The 26,736-nt window shown below is 37.5% G+C and overlaps 5 protein-coding genes across 7 annotated transcripts; 3 read left to right on the top strand and 2 right to left on the bottom strand.

Moving 5' to 3' along the window:
* Positions 1-1,408: 1,408 nt before the first annotated feature.
* On the top strand, positions 1,409-5,001 carry LOC103948053. 2 transcript variants are annotated; one of them, XM_009359047.3, is made up of 9 exons: positions 1,409-1,553; positions 2,416-2,534; positions 2,856-2,996; positions 3,096-3,201; positions 3,376-3,558; positions 3,730-3,892; positions 4,094-4,329; positions 4,482-4,571; positions 4,737-5,001. In XM_009359047.3, exons 2-9 carry the CDS (start codon positions 2,520-2,522, stop codon positions 4,781-4,783), a joined length of 981 nt encoding a protein of 326 aa, XP_009357322.2. In that variant the 5' UTR covers positions 1,409-1,553; positions 2,416-2,519; the 3' UTR covers positions 4,784-5,001. The 2 variants fall into 2 exon arrangements, with proteins under 2 accessions (XP_009357322.2, XP_048420818.1); XM_048564861.1 differs by having other exon boundaries at positions 1,445-1,553; positions 2,450-2,534.
* A 40-nt stretch (positions 5,002-5,041) lies between these two features.
* Positions 5,042-8,905, bottom strand: LOC103958156 (probable protein phosphatase 2C 76). Its single transcript, XM_009370397.3, has 9 exons — positions 8,609-8,905; positions 7,983-8,268; positions 7,678-7,805; positions 7,079-7,177; positions 6,647-6,805; positions 6,368-6,454; positions 5,990-6,081; positions 5,574-5,648; positions 5,042-5,415 (listed from the first exon to the last, which is right to left on the bottom strand). The coding sequence occupies exons 2-9, from the start codon at positions 8,228-8,230 to the stop codon at positions 5,257-5,259; spliced, it is 1,047 nt and encodes a 348-aa protein (XP_009368672.2). The 5' UTR covers positions 8,231-8,268; positions 8,609-8,905; the 3' UTR covers positions 5,042-5,256.
* Positions 8,906-13,758: 4,853 nt separating this feature from the next.
* LOC103948051 (cyclic nucleotide-gated ion channel 1) lies at positions 13,759-18,120 on the top strand. Its single transcript, XM_009359045.3, has 8 exons — positions 13,759-14,066; positions 14,591-14,725; positions 15,126-15,678; positions 16,009-16,221; positions 16,309-16,607; positions 16,750-16,861; positions 16,959-17,195; positions 17,288-18,120. Exons 2-8 carry the CDS (start codon positions 14,697-14,699, stop codon positions 17,984-17,986), a joined length of 2,142 nt encoding a protein of 713 aa, XP_009357320.2. The 5' UTR covers positions 13,759-14,066; positions 14,591-14,696; the 3' UTR covers positions 17,987-18,120.
* A 1,552-nt stretch (positions 18,121-19,672) lies between these two features.
* LOC103948099 lies at positions 19,673-21,785 on the top strand. Its single transcript, XM_009359096.3, has 3 exons — positions 19,673-19,913; positions 20,087-20,612; positions 21,391-21,785. Exons 1-3 carry the CDS (start codon positions 19,837-19,839, stop codon positions 21,568-21,570), a joined length of 783 nt encoding a protein of 260 aa, XP_009357371.2. The 5' UTR covers positions 19,673-19,836; the 3' UTR covers positions 21,571-21,785.
* Positions 21,786-22,301: 516 nt separating this feature from the next.
* On the bottom strand, positions 22,302-24,265 carry LOC103958155 (uncharacterized protein At4g00950). Of its 2 annotated transcripts, none has more exons than XM_009370396.3 (2): positions 23,391-24,265; positions 22,302-22,608 (listed from the first exon to the last, which is right to left on the bottom strand). In XM_009370396.3, exons 1-2 carry the CDS (start codon positions 23,949-23,951, stop codon positions 22,525-22,527), a joined length of 645 nt encoding a protein of 214 aa, XP_009368671.2. In that variant the 5' UTR covers positions 23,952-24,265; the 3' UTR covers positions 22,302-22,524. The 2 variants fall into 2 exon arrangements, with proteins under 2 accessions (XP_009368671.2, XP_048420825.1); XM_048564868.1 differs by having other exon boundaries at positions 23,380-24,260.
* Positions 24,266-26,736: the final 2,471 nt, after the last annotated feature.

The raw sequence follows: 26,736 nt of genomic DNA, 5'->3' as shown, positions 1-26,736 counted from the left end.
AACTAGGGTTAAGTTTTAACCTCCGCGTAGGATTTACGCTAGATAGACACCGAACATTCTAGATGGAAGAGTAATGTTACACCAGATGTAAGAGAACTGTTACGCCAGTTGGACAACGCACATTGTAGCAGTGAGAAAACTAAAAATATAATGAGAACGGATCCTGAGTTCGATTCACAATGCACACATTAACTTTAAAGAAACATATTGTCATTGACTAACTAGACTCAAGTTTTAACCTCTGCGTAGAGTTTACACTAGATGGACACTACACATTCCATATGTAACAAAACCGTTACGCCAAATGTACGTCGAGATTTTAAATGTGAGAAACTTAAATTATAGTGGGAACATATCATGAGTTCCATCCTCAACACATACATTAACTTTAAAGAAACGTATTGCGATTTATTTCGTTTATTGGATGTAATTTTAGTTTAATTAGGAAATATGCAACTACCATATTTGTTTATTTCTTTAATTTGTTGTCACAAATTTATCCTAGTAAGGCTCACGAGGAATTTAGGGACAATGTGGCAAGTTGGAGAGCCTTAGCGCTTATCTATGTCCTACATTCGAAACATTTCCATATTTTAAATAATTAAATTCTCTTTTTTCAATCGAAAAGTAAATTACATTTTTATAAGATATCGGTAAAACATTGATATTGAAACATATTATAATTTTTAAGTATATTAGTAGAGAGCACACACTTTGTGTGTATGAACAATTTATCTTAATAAGTGCATATTTTTTTAACATTACATAATTACTGTTTTGTCATCCTTATGTAAATATTGTGTATTAAAAGTAAGGGTAAAATTGAAAAAAAATAAGGATATGATTGTCATTTTATGAAAAAAGAGGGTAAAATATGAAAAATAGGGCTATGATTGTCATTTTGTCAAAAGGTACAAAATTACTATTTTACCCTCATTTTGTCTATAGTGTGTATAAAAAATGAAGGCAAAATAGGAAAAAAAAAGCAAAAAAAATTGACAAGGAGGGATCTCTTAATAGTATAGATATAATTAGACACCCTCTTTCACTTATATATCAAATTTCATTTTGCAAATGATTTGTAGATTAATTGATAAATTATAAACGATAAGTGTCAAACTTTATACAACGGTTCGATTGGACATAAATCAATCCATGTCGTCCAATAATCGTAGCATCCACCGAGTCGTATTATTAAGAAATTTTCGAAATGGGGCACCATATATTTGTGACCAAAAAACGAAATGAAAACAAAAAGGCCCAAGCCACGTACAACATCAACAGCACAGGGTACAAGCAGCTTCCTCAAAATTTGACCCCTATAAAAACACAAAAACTACAAAATACCACCTGAGAGTGTGACACAGTGAGTGAGATAATTGTAATAAAATTTCACACCGTTTCCCTTCCCACTTGGTTTTAAATTTCTCCTTCTTAAGCTCTGTTAACACCAACGTTTCACTAAACCTGCAGCCTACTTGCCTGCCTCTGGAAAACCCTAGCAGTAGCAGTAGCAGAAGCAGTCCTCCTCCTCCAAAGCCTTCCACTTTATGGTAACTCAAAACCCTTTCTCTTTCTTCCGCCTGCCACACGATTTTGTATTTTCTGGGTTATTTTTCTGCTTGTTTTTGCTTCAAGATGCTTCCTTTCAGCTTTCTTCTCATAAAGTTTGATGCTTGTTTGGTTGCTGAGAAAAGGGTACAGAGAAAGGAAGAGAATTGAGCTGAAGATTTGGGTTTGGGGATGAGGTGTTGTTTTCTTTTCTTTCTTTCTTGGATTTTCTTGGCAACCAAACAAGGGGTCAGGGGAAAGTGATCACTGGGTGTTGGTATTCTGAGATTTATGGTCTGTTTAGATGCCGAGAGTCGTCGATGGGAAAACGATAAGGAATTGTAAATTTATCAATCAATTGCAGAAACAGAAAAACAAAGTTGTTCCTTTTACATAATTGGATGGTTGGAAGTGGTGAAATCAATCCATTTCCTTGTTTGGCATGTTACACTAATGTCATTAGATGTAAATTCACCCGTCTTGCATATTCGGCATTCAAATTGTCTTATCATTTGATGTTGTGAGGAATTCTATGTGCATCTGGTGTTCAATGGAGGTAAACTAATGCTTCGATATGCTACCTGTTTGGTTTACATCAAATAATTACGCGTATTTTGGTTTGAGGTATTGAATTTACTAATACTTCAATTGTCTACTTTGTCTTCTTCGCGATTTCATTTTTTTTGGGATATCTTCAATAAATTTAATACTATAATATGTAGCTGCATTTAGGGCTTAGTTGAATGAGTGGTAGTGTATTTACGCCGTGTTTTGTGTTTGAAAGCTATTTTGACATCCAAACGCTTGAACAACATGCTATTCCAATTGTTCATCCTTTTTTAAACAATTTTTATGATATTTCAGGTTGTAATTGGTTTTATTGGTCTCTCTGATTTAGCCATCATAGAAAGTTGAAGGGAAGATCTCGAGCCAAACAAAAGCTCAGAGTTTTGGTGCATTGAAGTGAAATGAAGATATTGCAGGTTTTAGCATCATTTACTTGTATTCTCAATCTGCGAGTCATCGTTGATTTTATTAATGTGACAGACAATGATAGCACCCGAATTTCTCTAACCCAGTGCTGTTGTATGAAAAACTCTTGGCTGTCTGTTTTTCCTAAGTCATTTCTGTTTGGCCTATGTCGAAAGAAGGAAAAAGAGTAGCCATGCCATAAACCATACAACTTAATTATTTCCCCCTCCTAGCTAGCCTCACATTTTGATGAGTTCAAAACAGTACATTTATTTCGTAAGTCTTGGTTACTTCTTTGAGTTTCGTATCACTAAGCAAGAGGACTTTCACAGGATAAACAGAAATCAACAGAAAAGCAATTTCCGCATAATGACCGACAAAATGGCGTTAGTGAGGTCCCTACGCTGGACTCTGGTTCAGTAACTATTTCCAGCAACAAGAGCACAAAGGTCACACGTGAAGATATTGAAGTTGTAAGACATTTTTTTACTTGTTTGAGCTTGAGTGTGATTTTGTTCCAAGGATGAAACTTAATTGCATTAGTTTGTTCGGTATTCTAATGAACATTGTAGGTCCAGAATTTGATTGAAAGGTGTCTGCGGTTGTATATGAACAAAAATGAAGTCGTCGATACCCTGTTAGATCGTGCTAGGATTGAGCCTGGCTTTACAAGCTTGGGTATGCCACTACATTATACCACATAATTTCCTTTGTTTCATCTTCACTTTTCTTCATTGTTCGCAATGCATAAGTATCACTAGTTGATGGTGCATTAGAAGGTTTTGTATTCGTAGTTATATTGCTGCTATATTTTCCGAATTGATCTAATTGTCATATTTTTTGTTTGTTTAGTACTGCAGAAATTGGAAGTAGAAAATGCAGAATTTTTCAAGGCTTACTACACGAGGCTAAAGCTGAAAAATCAAATTGTTATGTACAACCGTTTGCTTGAGCAACAATACCAGCTGATGAAACAGCAAGAGCCTCCAGAGGTTCCATTGCCTCCTATGCATAATGGAATGCATTACACGCCTGGTATTTTCTTCTCAAGAGAACCTGAATGTTTAGGCACACGTCGGCGTTTTAAATTTTTGTTCAAGAAAAGACTAGACGCTGCGTTGCATTTTCTATTGCTAATTGAAGTCTATGCCATAAATCTCACTGTAATGTGATACCTTATTCCTCTTTTGTTTATATTTCGTGCAGTTAACAATTTACCTATGGGATACCCCGTCATGCAGCAGCCTCCATTTCCGTCTAAGGGTCATCACCAAATCAATTCCATGGGCACTATAGCGAGTTGTCATTTGGTCAATGGAATCCCTGCTCAAGGAAATTTCCACCATATGCCACTAAACTTATGTCAAGAGTGAGGATGCTATCTCACCACTTTTTTCTGTACTTTCAATTTGTTCTTGCCAATGTTTGACATTCTTATACTTTGTCTGATTCATTTAAACTTGAATCGAGGATTCATGTACATCCGTATTCAGTAAAGTTTACGTCTGTCCATACAACGCGCTCACAGCTACCTTCATTTCTGATATGTTCTTGATCATCCTTGACACAGTGGTATCAAGACGGAGTTGGTTTCAAGTCCAGTATCAGTGTCCAATGGCCAGTTTCCTTACACTCCATCAGAAATATCAGGGCAAGGTGCAGACACATCGGTGCTTGACTCTGCATTTACTTCTCATTTCACAAATTTGGAGAGGTTCGGTATTGGAACAGATGGTGGAAAGTTATCGGGGCAGGCTCCTTGGAATTCCGGGCTTTTTGATACTGCTGGATGGCCAAACTTACCAGGTAATAATTCTAGAAACAGGAAGCAGTGCAGTAACTAATTAGAGTTGTTAATAAGTTTCATGGAAACCTTCTCGGGTTGTGAAGCCGTTATGTGCTTGTTAACCATTTCCTCTTCTATTGATGGATTCTTCTTTCGCTTATTGCATGGACAGATCTTGGAGCACTTGGAAACTATGCGGGTTCACCCTTTCTGCCTTCCGACTCGGACCTTATGCTTGATTCTCCACAGCAAAATGACATGGGTAAAACCGCATTACTCTTAAACGCTTAGTCACTCGATATTTCCATTTAAGCATTGTTCAGTTCTTCCCAGTTTGATTGCATCTATGAATAAGTTAGTGAATTTGGCTCCATGGTTCTTTCATATGGAGAGAACAAAAAACTAAAATTACGCGTTGTTTTCGCAGTGGAAGAGTTCTTTGTCGACCCTGGGCAAGGCTCTCAATCGGAGTAAACTTTCTTGCGCGCCAAGGCACAACGTCTTGTGTATTTTGGTTATATCAGACAGGCTTTAGGTCGAACTCCTGATCATCAAGGAACATATGCTATTCTTGAGCAATCGTTTTCTTACATACGTCTATGGGTTTGACTACCGATTTCGCATGTTCAATAATTTAGGGATTGTGCCCTAAAACATGAAGAGCTCCATTCTCAAATGACAAGGATTTGAACTATCAGAAGATCAAAACACCCGAACCGACATCTTTACAGCTACGCAGAAAGGGTATACAATACATAGACAGATACGGAAGCGGAACGGGTCGAAAAGCCCGTCTTCTCCGTACAAAAACGAAATGTTACGATACAAAACCAACGAATAAACAAATTGCTATCATTTCCATAAGCACATTCGGCCATTTGCATGTGCAAATTTAATATGGTTTTCTTAAAAATATTAAAAATCCACACATGCAGTATGCAAAGTTTCTAATCCTGGTGAGGACTGGCTGGCCCTGCTTTGTCATGCTGGAACTTCACCACAATGCATGTTATGTTGTCTGCACTGCCACGGGAAAAGGCAACCGCCGTTAACTTTCGAGCTGCTGCCTCGGGTTCTTCTTCTGTTTTGGCAACTTCAACGGCAACCTGACACGCATAGATACGCAGGGAGCCAGGGTTTAACCAAACCAATAATCCGAGGCCAAGAAAACGAGATCTTATCATTACACATACGTACGCAAAAGAACTGCTCATCCCACTGTCCGACGGTGAAAGGACAGGTGAATGGCCGGGGTAGAATTTACCTCATTTGGTAGCACGTCCCATACCCCATCGCTAGCAAGCACTAGAAACTCAAAATCTTCATCCACCACTAGGTCCTGAAATAGAATGAAAAAAACTACTGAAAACTTTCCTTTAACTTCCGATCTGTGGTCGTTTTAGTTTTAGACATTTGGAATGAAAAATCTTCGAATCTAGGGGATACAAATCAATGTAACATCCATGATGAAACAAGTAATTTGTGATTTTTCTACCAAAATAAGACTCCTCGGATACAACAATTACTAGGAAATTACTATTTACTATTCAAAACTCGGCTCCTAGACCAGATTGTAGAAAGAGTAAAGACCGGTTCAACGCATGGACAGATTAAATCCACAGAAAACAAATAAAGGAATAAGTTAATCCAGTATCAAACAGTAAGAATTTCGATGATCACCTGGATCTCAGGTTCTGCAACAACATATTGCTTCAACATGCGGTTCCCAAAAGCCCGAGACATGGCCAGCACACCGCCTACTCTCCAAGTGCCTGAGAATATAACAGAAAAGTAGGTGAGTTAGAGTTACCTTGCTGATTTATCATAATTGTCAAAAGAGTAAAACAAGCAGCTCTACAACTGTTATTGGATGGCCGGAAACTGTGTAGAAATTTCAAAGCCCATAAATGAACTCTCAAGAATAGGCACCACATAAGAAAAACTAGGAGAAACAACCGATGCATGAATAACACATTATTTGTTCGTATAAATATATAATGACAGCCAACATATAGAGATTATAGTTTCTTGCGTCAATCAGAAACTTTGAAGTCTTACCTGTCCACATTACAAAACCCCCGGCACTCTCAATTCTCTTCCTTTCATCACTTCGATTTGGTTTATGATCCTCGGATAAAGCAATAGCTGTCCAAAATGGGAAAAACGAAAACTACTTTTAGAAATCCAGCATATCAATAAAATATTAAATTCTTACATTCTATATGATTACATTCAACATTTTCAGCATGGAAAGGTGTCCAATATACTTCATGATGAATTCAGTTACGTATCATAAAATTTTAACCACTTTTCAATAACTAATGATTCAATTAATACCTTTTCCTGCCTTTGATATTACTGTACGTGAATCTCCAACATTAGCAACATATAGATGGTTACCAACCAAGACTGCTGTTGAAGCAGTAGAACCATCATCCCGGTATATATCTCTTTCAGAATCCAAAAAGTCTGCATCGGTCTGTTGATACGATTCACCTGCAAGGTCACCCAAGTTACCCAGAAGAACCAAACAGACCTATGTCACAGGGTAAAAAAGTGTTCCATGCAGAACCCCACAGCTTGATGAAATGACAGGGATAAAAACATTTTATCTCTTTCCACCTGACCTAAGAGGACACATAACTAAATAATTCCACCCGTATGGGATGAGGATCCTGTGTCAGAACAATGGACATGCTACAACCATGCCACCCTAACGTTTTAATGTAAGTGCTGCACAAATTTAGGTATAAAGGAACTTGGACGCACTAATAGCTAACTTAGTGTCTGTCATGAATTGTGGATGCTTCATGAGATTCCCAAATAGATGCTCCTTCAAATACTGAGCAGCACGAGAACCGCCGTGACCTGTAAAGATAGACGAGAAATTAGAAAACCTTTTATCATACACAGGACAAGTACTTTCTACTTCAGCCAAGAGGTAAAATGCTTATATTTGACTGAAATCTCAGGACAATTACATCTTAGGAATAAGGTCAAAGTTGTGTAGCAGAAACCTCAGATATATGCGAGTAATATCAACCAACCGGCTCGATGATTAAATTGATAATTTCTTTCATTATTTCCTTTATGTGGAAAGTAACCGCGTGGGATCTAAAGTAGCAAAAGTTATCAGATTCGCCCAACCTTTTGCCACTGCAGTTTCCTAAGGGTTCAGCCACTAAATGGTTGCGACTATGTTCGAAAAACCTAAATTCATTCCATGTGTCCAAACACTCTGGATTCTTATGTGGACAGCATTTCATAGACATTGTGACGAATGATTTTTAGCCCTACATTTAAGACTTTTAGTAATCAGAACATATTCCGTTATCTAAAATAAAAGAAGAAGATAAAGAGAATCTAACCATCGAAAATTCCAAACAGGCAGACCGTTTGCCCTTCAATTTTGGACATTTTAACATCATAAAAATCCTCCATAGTTGCTCTTTTTCCCCTGAAACTCGAATAACCGCAACTCAGTTCTCCACCTTCGCTGTCAACGAGACATAAAAGGAACACGAAGTTAAGTCCAAAGATTAATTCTTTGACAGCCAGCACCAGTTATATCATTTAATATTCGAACGGGTCTGCTCACAGTTGAACAAGGATATCTATTTTGCCTATTAGTTTCACACAAAAATAAAGACAGATACGGATAATCGATATAAACCTTTTGCACCCTCCACTGGTATATTCACCATCCTCATCTTTGTCAGGCAGCACATCAAAAACGGATCCCTGTTCATCCGTCGCACCTGTATCAACCATCATCCTCAAACTCGACCTAAATGCTCGGTTCCACGAATTGGCAAGCGCGCAAATTCTATCAGTATTGTTGAAATGCACCCTTGCCTTCGTAGACGTTACGATATTCCAGGCTTGAACAATCACACTCCTAATGTAACTTTTGCAGATCATCCAAACATAAACCGGTCTGGCCGCAAGCACCAGATCTTCTGCAATCGCATTGAACAAATCAAAAACCACTAAAAGATGCCAATGTAACTACAAAATAATCCATTTCTTTATAGCATCAAACTTCCAGTAAACCGATTAACGGAGATTAACGCAATTGAGGTAAAGTTAATCTCATAACTAAACTAAACAACGAAATGATGAAATTCAAAAACAACATTTCTAGTTTCTATGACTTTCCTCAGCTTTCTCGGCAACCAAACAGGAAAATAATTGACAAGTCCACTAGCAGAAAACACATACGCAAATGCAAATGCAACCAAGAGATAGATTCGAACAAATTTGGTGATGAAATTGAAGAGAAGAAGTTGAATTTATTACAGAATTGTGGCTGAAATCTTCGAGTTCGAGCACCGAGTCGGATCGGATCCGACTGAATATACCGGGCGCAGACGGCGAGGTTCCGACTCTAAAAGTGTGATCCAATCAGCTCCATGCGTGCACAGGTATGTGTAAAAGTACGGTTTTCTCACTCTAAAAACCTGATAGAATCTAAAATCCTAGAGAGAGAAAATAAGAGAGAGAGAAAGAGGGACTGAGTGAGTGAGATTCAGGTGGTGGATAAATATAGTGAGACAGTACACGAAGTAGCCAGAGGGGGGGGAGAGAGAGAGAGAGAGAGAGAGAGAGAGAGAGAGAGAGAGAGAGAGGCTTTTTGTTGGATTTAACTTCGCTGCTGCTGGAAGAATCAGCACCTCTCCTGCTAAAAGCCTATTATGACGCGATATGTGTTCAAATTATGATTAAAAAATCACAGTTTAAATATATGTTCAGTCATGATTGACTCTCAGCAGGAAGGGCCGCTAATTCTTTAGCAGCCAAGTCTTGTTCTAGTTGATTGCAGTGAATAGAGGTGCCAACGTGTCGCCTTTCATGCATCCACTTGAGGAGTAATATGGTGCAGCCGCATCCACGAGGAGTTTTGAGAGAGAATGAGAGAGAGAGAGAGAGATTCAGGTGGTGGATAAATATAATGGGACAGTACACGAAGTAGCCAGAGGAGAGAGAGAAAGGCCTTTTGTTGGATTTAACTTTAGAAGAATCAGTAGCCCCTCTTACTGAAATCACGACGTGATATGTATTCAAATTATGATTAAAAAATTACAACTTAAATACATGTTCAGTCGTTATTGGCTCTCAGCAAGAGGGGCTACTGATTCTTCAGATACCAAGTCTTGTTCTGATTGCTTGTCAGTGAATAGAGGTGCCAACGTGTCGCCTTTCATGCATCCACTTAAGGAGTAATATGGTGCAGCCACATCCATGAGGGTTTTTAGAGAAAATGAGAGAGACTGAGTGAGTGAGATTCAGATGGTGGATAAATATAGCGGGACAGTACACGAAGTAGCCAGAGGAGAGAGAGAGAGAGAGGCTTTTTGTTGGATTTAACTTCAGAAGAATCAGCAGCCTTTCCTATTGAAATCACGACGTGACACGTATTTAAATTATGTTTAAAAAATCATAACTCGAATACATATTCAGTCGTTATTGGCTCTCAACAAGAGGGGCTGCTGATTCTTCAGCTGCCAAGTCTTGTTCTGGTTGCTTGTCAGTGAATAGAGGTGCCAACGTGTCGCCTTTCATGCATCCACTTGAGGAGTAATATGGTGCAGCCGCATCCACGAGGGGTTTTGAGAGTCCTAGTACTAGTACCCCACGTGTTACCCTTTCTCTGCTTTTAGTGGGTTACAATTCTAGTGCTTTAATCCCTACCCTTAAACCCTTAAGCGATGGTGATGTCACCATTGAACGTCTGATCTAAAATCATCAAGATGGAAGCACATAGAACAGTGATTAGCATCTATCCTAAAACAAATTAGAACCTTAATCATTTAATATCCGATTAATTAATAATCTCGGTTAAATATTATTTTGGTGAATCCCAACTTGAAAATAACGTGTTAAATATTAATTCGTAAAATTTATAATATATAAATTAACAACCAAAATTAATCATGTTCTCAACGTGCAATCTCTATTAGTCATTTTAAGAAAAATACCCTCAATATTACATCCATATTCTATTAATATTGTGTTAGTAATGCAGAAATTTTTGTCAAGAGTAATTTTAGAGAGACTAAATTTTAAAACCAAATTTTGTAAACCAAATGATGTAAATGTTAATGTTTGAATTATTACTTAAGTGTCGTATTGATAACACCTTATTTGATTTGCAATTTTGGTTTAGAAATTTGATCTCCTTAACATTACTCTTTTACCAGAGAGGGTTAGTAGATACTAAATCTTTATAGCATGACTATCTTCTGGTTTAAAGCCACCAGGATTTAGAGACTACCGTCTTCAACTGCTGCACCCTTTGAACACACACTTCAACTTCTGTTTGCGCATTGACAGTTTCAGTTGGCAAGGTGAAGTTGAATAAGGCGGCACAGTTGATCAGCACCCGATCGAAAACCTCTTCTCCGCAGAAGTCACTTCGCCAAGAAAGCTTACCCTAGCAGTAGCTGAGGCAGTGTAACTCAATAGCTTACCACGCGTGACGGAAGATCGAGCACCTCAGCAAGCGGCTTTCCCTCGTGAAAAATGATGTCGTTCTTCGCGTCCAGCACCGGTGTGAGATGTTTGCAAATGGCGCCCAACAGTTGCTCGTCCATGTTTTGAAGTATCGGCACTTATCTGAGTGTCAATACTCGAAGAATGTGAAGAAAATTCTCCACGTCAATGCATGCGTATGTTTTCTTTCAGTTTGTGCTTCATAGATTGCCGAGTCCGCACCTCAAACTTCCGAGGAAGTGAATGGAAATACATCCGCAATTCCATTTCTTGTTCCTTCAATCTCATTTGCTCCGATCTCGCAACTTTTGACAGCAAATATTTCTGTTTGACAAGTTGACAACAAAAGACGGCTCATCAGGTTCGCAGTGGTGTAGCCTGAGTTATACAACATGTTACAAACAGAAATTGGCTTTAAACTTTTTCCCTAAAATTTCAAAATGGCAAACATAAGGATTGTATGGAAATGTTTTTAAAATGACCGAAACCACTTTTAGTGAAAATAAATGTTTTTGAGACCAATCCTTATGAAAATGCAACTGAATTAAAGTTATTTTTTATAAGAAACACATAACTGATGTTTCTTTTGCATAAAACACTTCAAGTGCTTTGGAACCCAAAAATTGAATCTCCATTAGTATTTGCCAGTACCATAAAAACGTTTTTAGTTATTTTAAAAAAAATGCAGGAAGCAGCAATGACGACCCTAAAAAGTGCGAAAGTCGATAGGTCCGTCAAGTCAACAGAAGCAACCAAGACCATGGATGGATCGAACTCTTACACGCATTGTCAAAGAAGTTTCTAGGACATTTCACTCATCACAAGTCAACCAATCAAATTCTAATGACTTTGGGCTTTTGCTTCTCTTTGTACGCCCTCTCCTTGGTTGCCAATTTATAATTGACCTCGATTGAGTACTTAAATATTATCTGTAAAACCGATTCGGTTTTATTTAGGTTTTAAAACATAAATTTCAAATTTTTTAGTAATTTAAGAACAACTGATTCACTTTAAGAGTGAGCAAAAATGCATTCTTTATTATATGTATTTATTTATCATATGTAAAATGTTATTTAGCGAGATTATGAGAATTGTATTATACACATGTAAGTTTAACTAAGTTGATTAAATTAGTATACAATTTTCTTTACGAAAACCCAAATTTTGAGATTTTGTTAACGTGTTAGTGAGTTGTGATTTTCTCTTGGACACATTGCCGATAGTTCCAACCAAAAAAATGCTATAAGATGATTAATATCGACTAATCCTCCTCAGCAAGCGGCTTTCCCTCGTGAAAAATGATGTCGTTCTTCGCGTACAGCACCGGTGTGAGATGTTTGCAGATGGCGTCCAACAGTTGCTCGTCCATTTTCTGAAGTATCGCCACTTATTTGAGTGTCAATACTTGAAGAATGTGAAGAAAATTCTCCACGTCAATGCATGCGTATGTTTTCTTTCAGTTTGTGCTTCATAGATTGCCAAATCCGCACCTCAAAATTCCGAGGAAGTGAGTGGAAATGCATCCGCAATTCAATATCTTGTTCCTTCAATCTCATTTCCTCCGATCTCACAACTTTTGACAGCAAATATTTCTGTTTGACAAGTTGACAACAAAAGACGGTTCATCAGGTTCGCAGTGGTGTAGCCTGAGTTATACAACATGTTACAAACAGAAATTGGCTTTAAACTTTTTCCCTAAAATTTCAAAATGGCAAACATAGGGATTGTATGGAAATACTTTTAAAATGATCGAAACCACTTTTAGTGAAAATAAATGTTTTTGAGACCAATCCTTATGAAAATGCAAGTGAATTAAAGTTATTTTTACAAGAAACACATAACTAGTGCTTCTTTTGCATAAAACAGTTCAAGTGCTTTGGAACCTAAAAATTGAATCTCCATTACCATTTGCCAATACCATAAAAACGTTTTCAGTTATTTAAAAAAATGCAGAAAGCAGAAATGGTGACCTTAAAAAGTGCGAAAGTCGATAGGTCCGTCAAGTCAACAGAAGCAACCAAGGCCATGGATGGATCGAGCTCTCATACGCATTGTCAAAGAAGTTTCCAGGAAATTTCACTCATCACGAGTCAACCAATCAAATTCTGATGACTTTGGGCTTTTGCTCTCCTTGGTTGCCAATTTAGAATTGACCTCGATTGAGTACTTAAATATTATCTGTAAAACCGATTCAGTTTTATTTAGGTTTTAAAACATAAATTTCAATTTTTTTTAGTAATTTAAGAACAACTAATTCACTTTAAGGGTGAGCAAAAATACACTCTTTATTATATGTATTTATTTATCATATGTAAAATGTTATTTAGTGAGATTATGAGAATTGTATTGTACACATGTAAGTTTAACTAAGTTGATTAAATCACTGTACAATTTTCTTTACGAAAACCTGAATTTTGAGTTTTTGTTGACGTGTTAGTGAGTTGTGATTTTCTCTTGGACACATTGCCGATAGTTCCAACCAAAAAATGCTATAATATGATTAATATCGACTAATCCTCCTCGTTGCTCACTCAATACATTTCATGTGGGATTTAAAATACAATATATATTTGTAATGCTTTTCTTTCATTTTTTGTTGGTCCAATTTGCAATGTTTTTTCATGTGGGACTTAAAATACTAAAAAAATGGGGTAAAAATGAAAACTAAAAAGACAAAAGCGGTAAAACTGAAAATAAAAAAGACAAAAAGATACCATAGACCCGGGAAGCACGCGGGCACAAATGTACTTTTTCACGTCGGCGAGCGTACGCACCGTATCGGGTAATAACTGCACACAGAGAGAGAGAGAGAGAGAGAGAGAGCGCAAATTATTTAAAAACAAATTGTTTTTATTTCACGGGGGTGGGACCCAGGCCAGAAGACTTTGTTACTTTGCCATATCACAGTCGTCAAAATAATTGACCAAAAAATAATAAATCACAGTCGTCAAAATTGCAAACTTTGTTGGACTCTCTCTCTCTCTCTCTCTCCCTCTCCCCGGACGCCTCTGTTACAAAATCTATAATTTAATCTCGGCGAGGAGAGAGCGGGCCGACTCGGAGACTCGCTGACTCACTGCGCATTTCCCCGAACCCCCTTCTTCTTCTTCTTCTTCTCTAATCTCTCTCTTTCTCTGTCACTGATTGAATATCGAGCACAAAAAGCTACCTGGGTCTTGGAGATAATCACAAGGAAAAGTTTCAGTTTCGGTTCTTCCGCCATGGATAATCTCTTCTCTTAGGCGCTCTCGGACTTTATTTCTTGGTGAGTTAACATATTTCATCCGTTTTTGTTGTTGGGTTTTCTTCAATTTGATATTTTTGGTCTGTTTTTTTTCGGTTTTTCTTTGGTTTCAGTGACATGGTTTTTCCCCCAAAGATTGGATTTTTAGTTTTTGAATTTTGGGTTTTGATCTTTACTGGATAGGATGTGAAATTGGAAATCCAAAATATCTAATTTGTTGGAATTATTTGACTTTTGGTTCAAAATTTTGAATGGAAGAGGTCCCGTTGGTCCATTTTTGACCAAATTTTTATGTTTTGATTAAGTTTTGTTGTTAGCGATGAATTTATGGATGTATAAAACAAATGTACGCTAAATTTAGGGGGATATTTGCTCAAATGAAGATTTTTTTGTATGGATATTTAGTGTTAGTGCAATTTCTGCTTTTGGAATTGGGGCAAATAGCACTTTTTTATTAACTCGTAGGCGAGTAATTTAAACATCTTGTGATATTATGGAAGTTTTTATGTTGAACTCTCTTCATTTCACTTTGAATCTTTGTCTAGGCACTGATTCCGGGAACTTGGAGGTGCATGAGGGAGTTCTTTCGGTTGTTGAAACGTTCGGAGGTTGAATTTCCGGTGGAGATTCTATCGAAAACAAGTTGTAGTCATGAATTTTCAGCAAGAGAAGTTCGTCAGGTTAGTTTGACAATTAGTACTTATAACATTAGATACATGATATCATGTTGACTAGTTTGCAACTATATAACACTTTTCTCGCTTTCAGAACCAAATAAGTTTGGATTTTTGATGTTTCGTTGTTCTGCTACTACGAAGTACTTGCCTGAATTTTTACATCAGTGTCAATGGGATGATATAATGTGCCATTAGTGTTGCTAATTTCACTTCTTTCACTGGTTCCGTCCTCATCTGAGCTCTTTGTTTGTTGCTAGGCTACTAGCTTTGGCACATAATTACACCATCCTGTCCCTGTCCTTTCGTTTCAGAGATATGTTATAACTTTTGTATGTAATGCTAGATGCTTGGAAATCTCCTTATGTGTAATTTATATTGGAATATCCATACCGTCTTATTTCAGGTTTCAGGACTGGACTGCAGAGAAAAATGTTGAGCCATTATATTCTCCAGATGATGATATGCCACCAGGGAAGTTCAGAAGAACGATTAACTCGGTCTCAGCCAAATTCCAAAGACGCTTGGAATCTGGTTCTGAGCGGATTAAAAAGTCATGGAAATCTTATTCAATTGACAGTGTTGTCGCCAACAGCTTTGGTGGTAGAATTCTTGATCCTCAAGGGCCATTCCTTCAGAAGTGGAATAAGATATTTGTATTGGCATGTATTTTTGCTGTCTCCCTTGATCCCTTGTTCTTTTACATCCCGGTGATTGATGATGAGAACAAGTGCCTTGGTTTGGACAGGAAGATGGAGATAACAGCTAGTGTTTTGCGTTCATTCACAGATATATTTTATATTGTTCACATAATTTTCCAGTTTCGTACTGGATTTATTGCTCCTTCTTCTCGAGTGTTTGGAAGAGGTGTTTTAGTTCAAGATGCTTGGGCCATTGCAAGGAGGTATCTCTCATCATACTTCGTAATTGACATTCTTGCAGTCCTGCCTCTCCCACAAGTAAGCTAACCCTTCCTACTTTGTATGAGGTGCATTAATATTTTGTTTGGTTACCCATCTAATATGGTGGGTTGAGGAGTATCTTTATGCACAATCTGTACTCTCTCTGCATAGGATGGGTAATCGTTTTTGCCCAATATTGTGCTTACTCTTGGTGTTGCAAGTGTTACTAAGTCATATGTCGTATCTGCTAGTCATATGTCGTATCTGCTACTTTAAATTCGGCATATAGTGTGGTTAGTTGTAGTCGATGTCTTGTTTAGATTGGAATGTTTGTGCAGTATTTTGATTCTACTTTGGATCACTAATAATACTATGAAATATGTCCAGGTGGTTATTCTAATTTTCATTCCAAGATTGGCAGGCTCGAGAACGTTGAATACAAAGAATTTGTTGAAGTTTGTGGTTTTGTTCCAGTATTTTCCAAGGTTTATACGAATATATCCATTGTATAGAGAAGTCACAAGGGCATCTGGTATACTTACTGAAACTGCTTGGGCAGGAGCTGCATTTAATCTTTTTCTTTACATGCTTGCCAGTCATGTAAGTTTGATCATGATATTCATTGCTACAATATAATTGCTCATCTTTTTTAAATCTTCTGATTTTCAAGTGATTTGCTGTTCTTAGGTACTGGGAGCCTTTTGGTACTTGGTCTCTATAGAACGCGAAACCACGTGCTGGAAAGCAGCATGTGGGAACAATGCAACCATATGCTTGGGCAAGGATTTAAACTGTGATACCGCGAGCTTGAATACTTCTAGCAAGACCACATTCTTAAATTCTTCCTGCCCAATACAAGATGAAGACAAATTAAAGTTCGATTTTGGAATATTCCTTGATGCCCTTCAATCTGGTATTGTTGAGTCAAGCACAGATTTTCCTCAGAAATTCTTTTACTGCTTTTGGTGGGGCCTACGGAATTTGAGGTGTGCCTATACAACTTGTCTTAGTCTGCATTCTTAGGGTTTTCTGACGGTGATCTCAGTAGAGTTAACTTTTAAAACGAGTATTTTATATTTGGCCCAGCATCTTTATTTGGTATTGATTCTCGATATTCTCATTTTGCAGTTCACTTGGTCAGAACCTTGCAACCAGTACATATGTATGGGAAATCTGCTTTGCAATCTCCATTTCCATTGCTGGATTGGTGCTATTTTCATTTCTCATCGGAAATATGCAGGTTGGTACTTAGTGTTGTGCATGTAGTTTTTGCAGGATTGAAGTATCGTTTCTATTTCTGTCGTGAGGTCCTGATGAACTTTAAATTGTTGAAACAGACATATTTGCAGTCTACAACCACGAGATTGGAGGAAATGAGAGTGAAAAGGAGAGATGCAGAACAATGGATGTCCCACCGCTTGCTACCCGATAATTTGAGAGAGCGCATCAGGCGGTACGAACAATATAAATGGCAAGAAACCAGAGGCGTTGATGAACAGAATTTGATATGTAATCTTCCGAAGGATCTTAGAAGGGACATAAAGCGCCATCTCTGTTTGGCTCTGCTTATGAGAGTGAGTTTCTCCACCATTAAGTTATTGTCATCTTAGTGTGCCTTTCAAACCGCTAGATATTGATTCTTACTTTTTCCTTGACTGCATTAAAGGTGCCAATGTTCGAGAAAATGGATGACCAACTGCTCGATGCAATGTGTGACTGTCTCAAGCCGGTACTATATACAGAGGCGAGCTATATCGTTCGGGAGGGAGACCCAGTCGACGAAATGCTCTTTATTATGCGGGGCAGGCTATTGACTATGACCACAAATGGTGGAAGAACCGGTTTCTTCAACTCAGAGTATCTCAAGGCCGGTGACTTTTGTGGCGAAGAACTTTTGACATGGGCTCTTGATCCCCACCCATCAGCTAATCTTCCCATCTCGACCAGAACTGTCCAAGCCCTTAGTGAAGTTGAAGCCTTTGCTTTAAAAGCGGATGACTTGAAGTTTGTAGCCTCTCAGTTCAGGCGACTCCACAGCAAGCAGCTCCGGCACACATTCAGGTTCTACTCACAACAGTGGAGGACTTGGGCAGCCACTTTTATACAAGCAGCGTGGCGCCGCCATATGAAGAAGAAGCTAGAAGAGTCTCTGCAGGAAGAGGAGAATAGGCTGCAAGATGCATTGGCCAAGGCCGAGGCCAGCTCCCCAAGTCTAGGCGCCACCATTTATGCCTCCCGTTTTGCTGCTAATATACTGCGTACTTTACGGCGCAGTGGTACACGGAAGGCAAGGGTGCCAGAGAGACTACCGGCCATGCTACTTCAGAAACCGGCGGAGCCTGATTTTACTGCTGAAGAACAATAATCGTAGGTATATGGAGGTTTTGATTGAGTTATATGATTGCTCGTCTTCTTGTAAAATGTAAGTGTGAAACGGTTTAACCGATAAAAACGTAGAAAGGTGCAACTGCATAATGGTAGGGAGCCACTTTATGTTTATGTGTGGTTTTTTCTCTCCACCCTTCCTACCGCTCACCATTTTATTTATCGTCGTTTAATGAGTTTAAATTTTGAGATTGTGTATACTTGTTACACGTATCTCAAAATTTAAACTTATTTAACGGTAATGAATAGCATGGTGAGTATCACAATCATTTGAGGCAATGTTTGATTGAGGAGCAAGGCTTGCCTGTGCATTAACTTGGAAAAAGTAAAGGTTGAGATTTAACTATAGCTTATTTAGTTGAATCTCAACCGCTCATTGGTGACTAAAAATGTGTGGAAGAAACTAAACTTTTCATAGACAAGAGGGGGGGGGGGTGTAGTGCACTGGTTAAATGAAAAATTAGAAGTGGAAAAAAACCTCCAATAAATTGGGATTTTTAAGGTCTCTCTCTTCTCTGAATTCTAATCTTTTGCACTTATTTTGTGTGAGGTCTTTATGTAACACACGTCGCTCATTGTCCTAGTTGTTGCTTTCCTCTTAGAGAAATGTTATTTAACGTCGTTTTCGTAAATTTTCGTGCTAAAATTATAAAACGTATGCCAAAATATAATGTGGTAGAGAGTCTTCACTTTAAAAGAGAGGATTTTTATTCCTCTTAATCACAAACTACCGTAATTAATTAAGAGATGAGAATATTTAGTAGAGTAATGCGTAAAATGATTATTCTTACACTGTTACCGTAGAATCGTAATTAAGCAAATTTTAATGTGAATTTATGTCCACTACATCGTTAATCGTTCAGTAACCTCCTATCCTATCCTAACCTCTAGTCAAGTTTTCTGTTTTTTTGCGCCATGTTCATACATTTATTTGTGCATGCATTGTAAAATTGTTATCCTATCATTCGTTATTTTCACCATTATTCTTAACTAGGAAAAAAAATCCTCCCTAATATTCATAAAAAAAGATTAAAAAGCAGATGACGTTTTATCATGACGGCGAAAAACATAAAAGCCTATGCATCTTGGTGTAGCATCAATCCTCACTGATGCTATCGTTATTTTTTGAATTCGAACTTAAGATCTCCCACTTACAAGTAAAGATGAATATTACTAGACCGTAATTCTAAACGACATAATTAATATATATATATACACACACACACATTAATATATGCATTATACGTATACATACATATCTTGCAAAAGTAATTTTCTTTACCGCACACCTCTTTTATCTATTATTCAAAAAATACTATAAAATAGATTTTTTGAATAAATAATACTCGATTTTTGACAAATAATAAACGAATTTCCCATGTATACTTTTCTCATCTTGTATCTCATTGACTATTATTAAACAAATTATTAAATTTGTTTCCATCTACTTCACATATTTCGAAATTTAAACTCATCTAACAGTAATAAATAGGATGGTGACTGATAAACATCATCATCACTTGAAGGTGGTGAGCAAAAAAATTTCCGTAAATTTGTGGGTGATAAATTAATTTTAAAGCCATATTCAAGTCAATTATTCTTAAACATTAAAATCATAATTAAGGCATGGTCCAGCCTCCTTTTGTGATTGGTAATTGTTCACAAATTAAATGTCCGATGTAGTAAGTGCCAAACAGGAACCGTAACCCCTTTGAGAGCGTCGGCACGAACTCTCTCATCCCATCAATCTCCTTCCCGACCCAGTCAAATTTATACTGCTTAATTCCTCCACCCTCTCTGATAGTTCTCCAAGCTTTCCAAAACTTTCCAATGGCAGATTCCATTTCCTCCCAACTTCTGTTTCCAAAAATTGAGACCGACCCACATGAGTTTAACTCCTCCATACAGTAAGATGATCGAAAAATTTGTACTTCTTGCTTTTTTTCCCCCTGTTAATCTTCCATTTATTTGTTCAAACATCTCAAGAACTGAAGAAGGCTGTATATATATGTGTTTGTGTATGTATATGTTTTATGATTTTTACATGAATTTTAGTACATGGGTTACTTTACTTTTGCAGTGCTGCTGCATTAGAAAGTCTGCACCTTGAAAATTTCAATGGTTTCGATTCACCGCCATTGCCATTGGGATGCAAGTCCAACCAGCTTCCACAAATGGGTTCTCAAGATTTTGAGGATTCGGGCATCTGGGACTACATTTTGAACGACGCTGCTTTTCGATCACCTTTTGGTTACGAGGTGGTTGATGAAAAGCCCCTGACAACAATGGCGGAATCCGTTGACTGTTCGAACAGTGTTTCGGGTGATTCGGACGATGTTTTGAGGACGATCGAGTGGGGGATGAAGATTTGGGGCAAAGATGAAGATGAAAGCAGGACAAAAAATGAGAGTTGTTGCAAGAAGAGGTGTGGCACTCCATTGGAACTGGACGAGATTCAGAAGTATTTCGACGTGCCGATAACTCAGGCGGCCAAGGAGTTGAAGGTGGGATTGACGGTTTTGAAGAGGAGGTGCAGGGAACTGAACATCATGAGATGGCCGCACAGAAAGATCAAGAGCTTGAATGCTCTCATTGAAAATGTTAAGGTACGTAATTTTCATGTTCATGTGTTGTCAACTTGTCATATGATCTTTAGTGCTTATTTTGTCCGATGCCATTGGTTCCCCTCGAAACGAGAAAGATTTCGGTGTCATGGGAGTATACTTTCACGTTAGTATATCTTTCTTATCACGTGACCAGAGATATACTACTGAGAATTTTTCTTAGTTCTTTTCTTACACGGAGACTACTTAGGATGCAATTGCAAGACTACTTAGTTTATTGTCAGGCCCATTACTATTGTTCTAAATTCTGACCAAGGACGAAGGATGACTACTTAGTTTATGGATCAAAAATTAAAAGAGGGTTGGAAAGCAATCTTCAACTCTTGAAATATCTTCGAAATAACCTACATATTGGTAAACACGTGTTGCAATGAAAACGACTTTAAATAAGGTCATGATGTGCCATGAATTTATTATATATATATACTTTAGGTAAACTATCGTTTGTTCAAGGATTATCTTAGTTGAATTGACCACCTAAATTATTTTTTGGTAAATTAACTCCGGAATGATTTGAAATTAATCAATTAACCCTCTCACTGTTAGATTCTATGAAATTTTATCCACTTTATCGTCAAATAGTGGCACGACTTTATCCTCAAAAGTGAATAATGTGCTGGTCACGTGCCAGTATTTGACGGCACAATGAATGAAATTTCATCAAATATGACGGTAAGGGGTTAATTGACAATGAGCTTTGCTTTTGGAAAGTCGTAATTAGTAATGTAGGGATTGACTGTTGAAAATTGAAATATTGCAGGGGATGGGATTGACGAATGATGTGATGATGCTGGAGGAGCACAAGAGGGTTCTACAGCAGATGCCGGACATGGAGTTGCCGGAGAGAGCCAAGAGGCTGAGGCAGGCTTGCTTCAAAACCAACTACAAGAAGAAGAGGGCTTTGTGTTTGACTGCTCTGCCGGTCCAAGATTTAGTCTAGCTACCTTATATGCGCAAAATTATAGAATAGATAAGAAAATCATGACATGTTATATGGATAGGACGTGTTGAGCGGATGAAGTTCACATCTTTGGAACAATTGGCAAGATTGGTATATTTTCGATTCAAAAATGTCGAAGGCTTGATTCGTCAGGTTGATATGACCTTGAACTTTGTATCTAACTATTTTCATCGATTACCCGTTTCCTTGCTTGATATTGTGATCTAGAATTTGCATTTCATTCACATGCAAGACACATAGTTCTATCATATATTATTGGAGTTTATGACTGTTTTTGTACCATTAGATGTGACGGACTTACCATTTCCTTTTAAGATGTAAAAATGCATGACATACACGATAATTCGTTGCTTTTGTCTGATCATGTCATTCATTCCTAAGTTTGAACTGAATTTCCTACATAAAATTGATATCGCAGTCTTTAACTTACTCATCTCTTGTTGCAGTATACCATTTTCTCTCTCACGTGAGGTGTTAGAGAAGTTTCTCTCCTAAAATAACAAGAAATTTACGATAAGATAAGGTTAATTAATTAATCTAATAAAAAAAAATCAGAGTAGATGCTCAGAAATTTAGATAAAGGGGGCAACTTGTTGGTACACTGAGGAATTATAGAGGGTTTATAAAAAGGAAAGGGATCATCTTCGGATTCATTTCCACCAAATCCATCTAGTTCAGGATTCGGCCGTTAAAATTTGATCCAACGGTTTCAAACAGAAAGTCTCTTTAAAAGTTATAATAACTGTAGCCATTAGATCAAATTTCAACAGTCCGGATCCCGTGAATTTGGTGGAAAGGGATTTCCTTATAAAAGTGAAGCTCATGAATTTTAGACTAATTAAACTATTTTTAATTTTCTGATATATTTACACATATTCTTCAACAAGTTGGAAATGGAGCGTCAGATGGGGTTGATCCAACGGTTGGAAGACTTTAGGAGGTCATATTTCTCAGTTTTTCTTGCTTGCGTCTCCATGGAACGGGGACCACCTGCTTAAAGCTTTCGCAAATGCTTGCCTGCAATGATAAAAAAATTAATACTAATTAACTATTCATTTGGCAAAATACTAATTAAGTATTTGTGAGTTGAGAAATTATGTCACAAATAATCACATTAGGTAACTGATTAGAAGATACCAAATATGATTATGTTGTAATCAATTAAACAAATAAAAAAAAAAGAAACTGATTATAAAATAATCACATTTGGTATCCAAGAGAAGTCCAATAATTATTAGTGGCATTAATTTAGCAGAAAATGGGAAGATAATGCGCACAATGCCAACATTTGACAAGCAATTTTAAAGTCTTGTGAAGAAATTAAAAATAAAGAGTGTGGCATCAAATATTTTGTCCACAGAGTGATAATTATTATTATTTTTATTATTTATAAAAAAATCAGCTGGTGATTTTGTCATGGTAGTCTAATCTTTCAAAAGTTGAAAAGACTTATATAGACATTTTAGCATTCTTTTAACGATTATCGTAAGATTAACCATTGATAAGAATCGAACTAAAACATGCCATGTGGGTCTAGAATTCGTCTCAAATCACTAGACGATCCTATGATGCTTATTATAGTAGGTGAATATGTTATATTTTGACCTAAAATTTTCAATACTTAAATATGACTCGTCCGGTTTAGCCAAAATTTTCAATATTATTATATAAAATTACATCGTTTTTGGTTGATTATTAGTCCTCCTTAATACAATTTTCAAGCAAAAACTTAATTAAATTTGCTAATTGAGCGTTAGGGGAGATAGTAAATAATTGAGATTTGGTTACCTCGTACTTACCCACATACGTGACCTTGTGTTGGAAGAATTCAAGAAGCTAGCTGTCCTCCTAACTCTTGTGATCTTCACCTTCGTTTCACCGCCGCCACTAGCCGGAGGCAAAAAGTCAAAGCCGCCGTGGTCAACAACCTCCTTGTTCTTCCTGAAACTTGCCCACCTCATAGACCCAAAACCGCCACCGCCACCGCCGCCGCCGACGCTCCTACAACTCTCCTTGCTCAACCTCTTACTCCCAAGAGCACCAGGGCTCCTATCTCTGAACGAAAACGACATAGTCCGCTCGTCGTCAGGCCCGTCCAACACGGTGGTCGGGGAGGTCGTGTTGGTAATTTTGGCCGCCTCGCTCTGCAACCTCGGAGGCAACTCCAAGGATCTCGCGCACTTGGGTTTGGATTCTGCGCTGCCGCCGCAGTCCCTCGGCTTTCCTGGAGCTTCCTCCCACTTGAATGGAACCGAGGCGGTGGTTTGGAGCGGCGGTGTTAACATCCCCTGCGGCTCCGGCGGCTGGGAAGGAAGCGAGAACAAAGACAGCTTCGGTGTTCTACTTGGTTCCGACGCCATTGATTCTTTTTATCGATTCTCTCTAGAACAATTTCTAAAAACTCTTTCGAAAAAACAGTGAAAGTAGAGGATTCTCGAAAAAAACAGAGTAAGCTTCGTTTCTAGTCGGTTGGTGAGACGGGAAGTGTGAGTTTTTATAGAGAGAGAGAGAGAGAGAGAGAGAGTATTTGAGGGGTTTTTAGAGAGAGAAAGAGAGAGGAGAGGGAGAGGGAGAGGGGGTTGGGAGGCGGTGGAGGAAGGTGAATTGTTGTGAGGGGCAGAGAGCAAACGCTCCTGGCGCTTCTTCTTCACGAGAAAATGCCAGTTTCCTATAGTTTTTCTTACGTGCTGTTAGACCTAAATGCCCTTTAGTCAATGAGGTTTGGGGTCCCACCCTGGAAACTCTTGGTGTTTTAGACTGACGTGGATAACGACCATCAATTCAATTGTAGTCCGTCAATTGGGTCGTGGAAAAAGTCTTAGTTAACGTGTAAACTATTACTTTAACCATTGATTTTTCTAAACACGCGTATTCCTAAGTAAACACGTCGGTATGGTCAGTACTATAATCTGGTCTTATCCATCTTTATTTAAAAATAAGAGATCTTAAGTTTGCATAATAAATTCGATACCAAATTAGACTGCTTATTATGTGACTTTGCCGAACTCTTTCTCGTCTTAATGTAAAAATATCAATGTACTCAAAAAACATGTCGGTGTATGGACCCAGGTGAGAAAAATGATAAAAGACATTAAATTTGAGTGGTATTTTTCTTAAATCTTATGTTCGAAACTCGTGTGTATCAAATTCAAAATTAATTAAAGACTCGTATTTTTTTGGTTCTAAGTAAACACATCAGTGTATAAACTCGGATGCGGAGTAAGTAAAACGATGGGATGGTTATGATGGCAAATGGTAGAATTTGTAAAGATCAAAGTTTTAGCACACAAGTGCACACCATATAAGAAATTTTTAAGTGCATCCCGAATACTAGGCGAAACACCACATGTCGTCATATAATTGGAGGAAAGTTTTTTATATGTTATTCAAATTATATAATGACATGTAATGTTTGTTACGTGTTTTGAGTATACTGAATTTTTTTTCTACAACATAGATTAAAAGAGCCGGCTAACTGCGGCACATATTTTTTAACAACTTTTCCTTGGAATCATCTTCTTCCACTTTTTTTGTCACACACAAAACAAAATGAAAAAATGGTGCTAAAATTTAAATTGAACAAATTTGAGTGGGAATTATTATTCTCTTCTCCTTTTAGTCAGTTTTGTGACATGAAATTTGAAATATTTGGAAGATAGAGAGCTCTTTATCGGCATTCTTACAAGCTTTAACCAGTCAAAAGTTGCACAAAGGTGGCACATGTGCATGCCATGAAACTTTATTTTCTAAAATGTTGGGGCGGAGAAACGAAAAAGAAATAAAAAGAAGAAAAGAAACACTGAAAATTATTGTTTATTAGCAAAAAATTATTACGTATGTCAGTGTAATTACATGATAAGCGAGATAATGTTATGAGACTACGAGAGAGATATACGACATATGATCAGTCGTGCACGAGGCTTTTGCTATAACGACTGCATATATCTGCTCCTCATTTATACACTCCAACCGACGTATTATACAATGGCAGTGTAGAAAGTTAGGGTAAAACACGCAACAGAAACATTGCCAATTTATTTGGTCACTTGTTTCTGCATTATTATTGGTTGAGGAAAATAAATAACTTCTTGCTAGCTGGCTCTCAAGTTCAAGTAACAAGTTTTTTTTAAGAAGGCTTAGGGCCCCAAATAAAGTCCCATTCCTCTCTCAACACTTGGCACAATGATTTACGAACTCTTGTGTTCTTTTTCTCCACTCGTTCTCTTGTTTTTGTCTTTCGATTCATCTTTGATACATTCAGTATACAAAAACTAAACAAATTAGCAGTGTTGGCGACAGAGGCGGATCCACCTTGGGATAAGATGGGTCAGCTGACCGCCAAACTCATAAATTCTTCATGGAAGAACTTGTGTTGCCCTTAGAAAACATGAAATGCCTTTGAAAGTTGCACTCTAACTGTTCGACGAATTACCTCTATCGACACTAGGCAGGGTAGATGCTAGCCTCATCTCTTTGTATGGTTTGTTAATTGCTATGAGCATCTTTAGACAGACTCACTCGATATAAGTTTACATCTGTCGCCATACGCACTCAAAAGTTATTAACATAAATTGACATACTCGTTCGAAGATTATTAACATTTGTCGACAAACGTGTAATATAACTTGGCAAATTACCTTTCAACTCCAAAATGCCAAGTCAGTACCAGCCATGATAGAGTGACAATTACACATGATCTCTCTTTTCTTGGTATGAAAGTGTTGGACTTTAGATTTTTAGATACATAGTTGTATCCACTACCTGCCCATTAGGTCTTTAATTTCATTTTTAGTTTTCCAATTGTCCAAGGAGGCAAGGATGCTTCTAGTGCTTCAATTTATTAAATTGTTTATTTTATTTTACAGACATTAACAGAATTAAGATGGTATAACAATGTGCTCACATTATGCAGTTATGTTCAAATTCTCCTTCTTATAATTAGATTAAATTAGAATATCGCTCGAACCAAAAAAAAAAATTGTACCCCCGAAAATCACATTGATAGCTTTTACTCGTGTCGTAGCTCATCTGAGAGCTAAATTTGCCTCAATTGTAAACTACATTTGGACACTAGTTTTATGATCAAATTTTACTTCAGGTGGAGGTTTCTATACCTAGCTACTCAAATCATTGGCTCCCTAAACG

This window comes from the organism of the source record quoted next, unplaced genomic scaffold (genome assembly GCF_019419815.1).
Source record: "Pyrus x bretschneideri cultivar Hongxiangsu unplaced genomic scaffold, Pyrus_bretschneideri_v1 Contig4, whole genome shotgun sequence".
Classification (NCBI taxonomy): Eukaryota; Viridiplantae; Streptophyta; class Magnoliopsida; order Rosales; family Rosaceae; genus Pyrus; species Pyrus x bretschneideri.
This window is presented reverse-complemented; position numbering and strand designations above follow the sequence as displayed.

Coding starts and splice junctions, on each gene's coding strand:
- LOC103948053 (XM_009359047.3), top strand. Junction 3,893..4,093: donor CCACTAAACTTATGTCAAGA/GTGAGGATGCTA, acceptor TCCTTGACACAG/TGGTATCAAGACGGAGTTGG. Junction 4,572..4,736: donor TCCACAGCAAAATGACATGG/GTAAAACCGCAT, acceptor TTGTTTTCGCAG/TGGAAGAGTTCTTTGTCGAC.
- LOC103958156 (XM_009370397.3), bottom strand. CDS start 8,230: ATGATCTGCAAAAGTTACATTAGGAGTGTGATTGTTCAAGCCTGGAAT. Junction 7,806..7,982: donor ACCAGTGGAGGGTGCAAAAG/GTTTATATCGAT, acceptor TCTCGTTGACAG/CGAAGGTGGAGAACTGAGTT. Junction 7,178..7,677: donor CCTGTTTGGAATTTTCGATG/GTTAGATTCTCT, acceptor CTATCTTTACAG/GTCACGGCGGTTCTCGTGCT.
- LOC103948051 (XM_009359045.3), top strand. CDS start 14,697: ATGAATTTTCAGCAAGAGAAGTTCGTCAG. Junction 16,862..16,958: donor TTCTCATCGGAAATATGCAG/GTTGGTACTTAG, acceptor TTGTTGAAACAG/ACATATTTGCAGTCTACAAC. Junction 17,196..17,287: donor GTTTGGCTCTGCTTATGAGA/GTGAGTTTCTCC, acceptor ACTGCATTAAAG/GTGCCAATGTTCGAGAAAAT.
- LOC103948099 (XM_009359096.3), top strand. CDS start 19,837: ATGGCAGATTCCATTTCCTCCCAACTTCTGTTTCCAAAAATTGAGACC. Junction 19,914..20,086: donor GAGTTTAACTCCTCCATACA/GTAAGATGATCG, acceptor TTACTTTTGCAG/TGCTGCTGCATTAGAAAGTC. Junction 20,613..21,390: donor CTCTCATTGAAAATGTTAAG/GTACGTAATTTT, acceptor GAAATATTGCAG/GGGATGGGATTGACGAATGA.
- LOC103958155 (XM_009370396.3), bottom strand. CDS start 23,951: ATGGCGTCGGAACCAAGTAGAACACCGAAGCTGTCTTTGTTCTCGCTT. Junction 22,609..23,390: donor ACACAAGGTCACGTATGTGG/GTAAGTACGAGG, acceptor TTATCATTGCAG/GCAAGCATTTGCGAAAGCTT.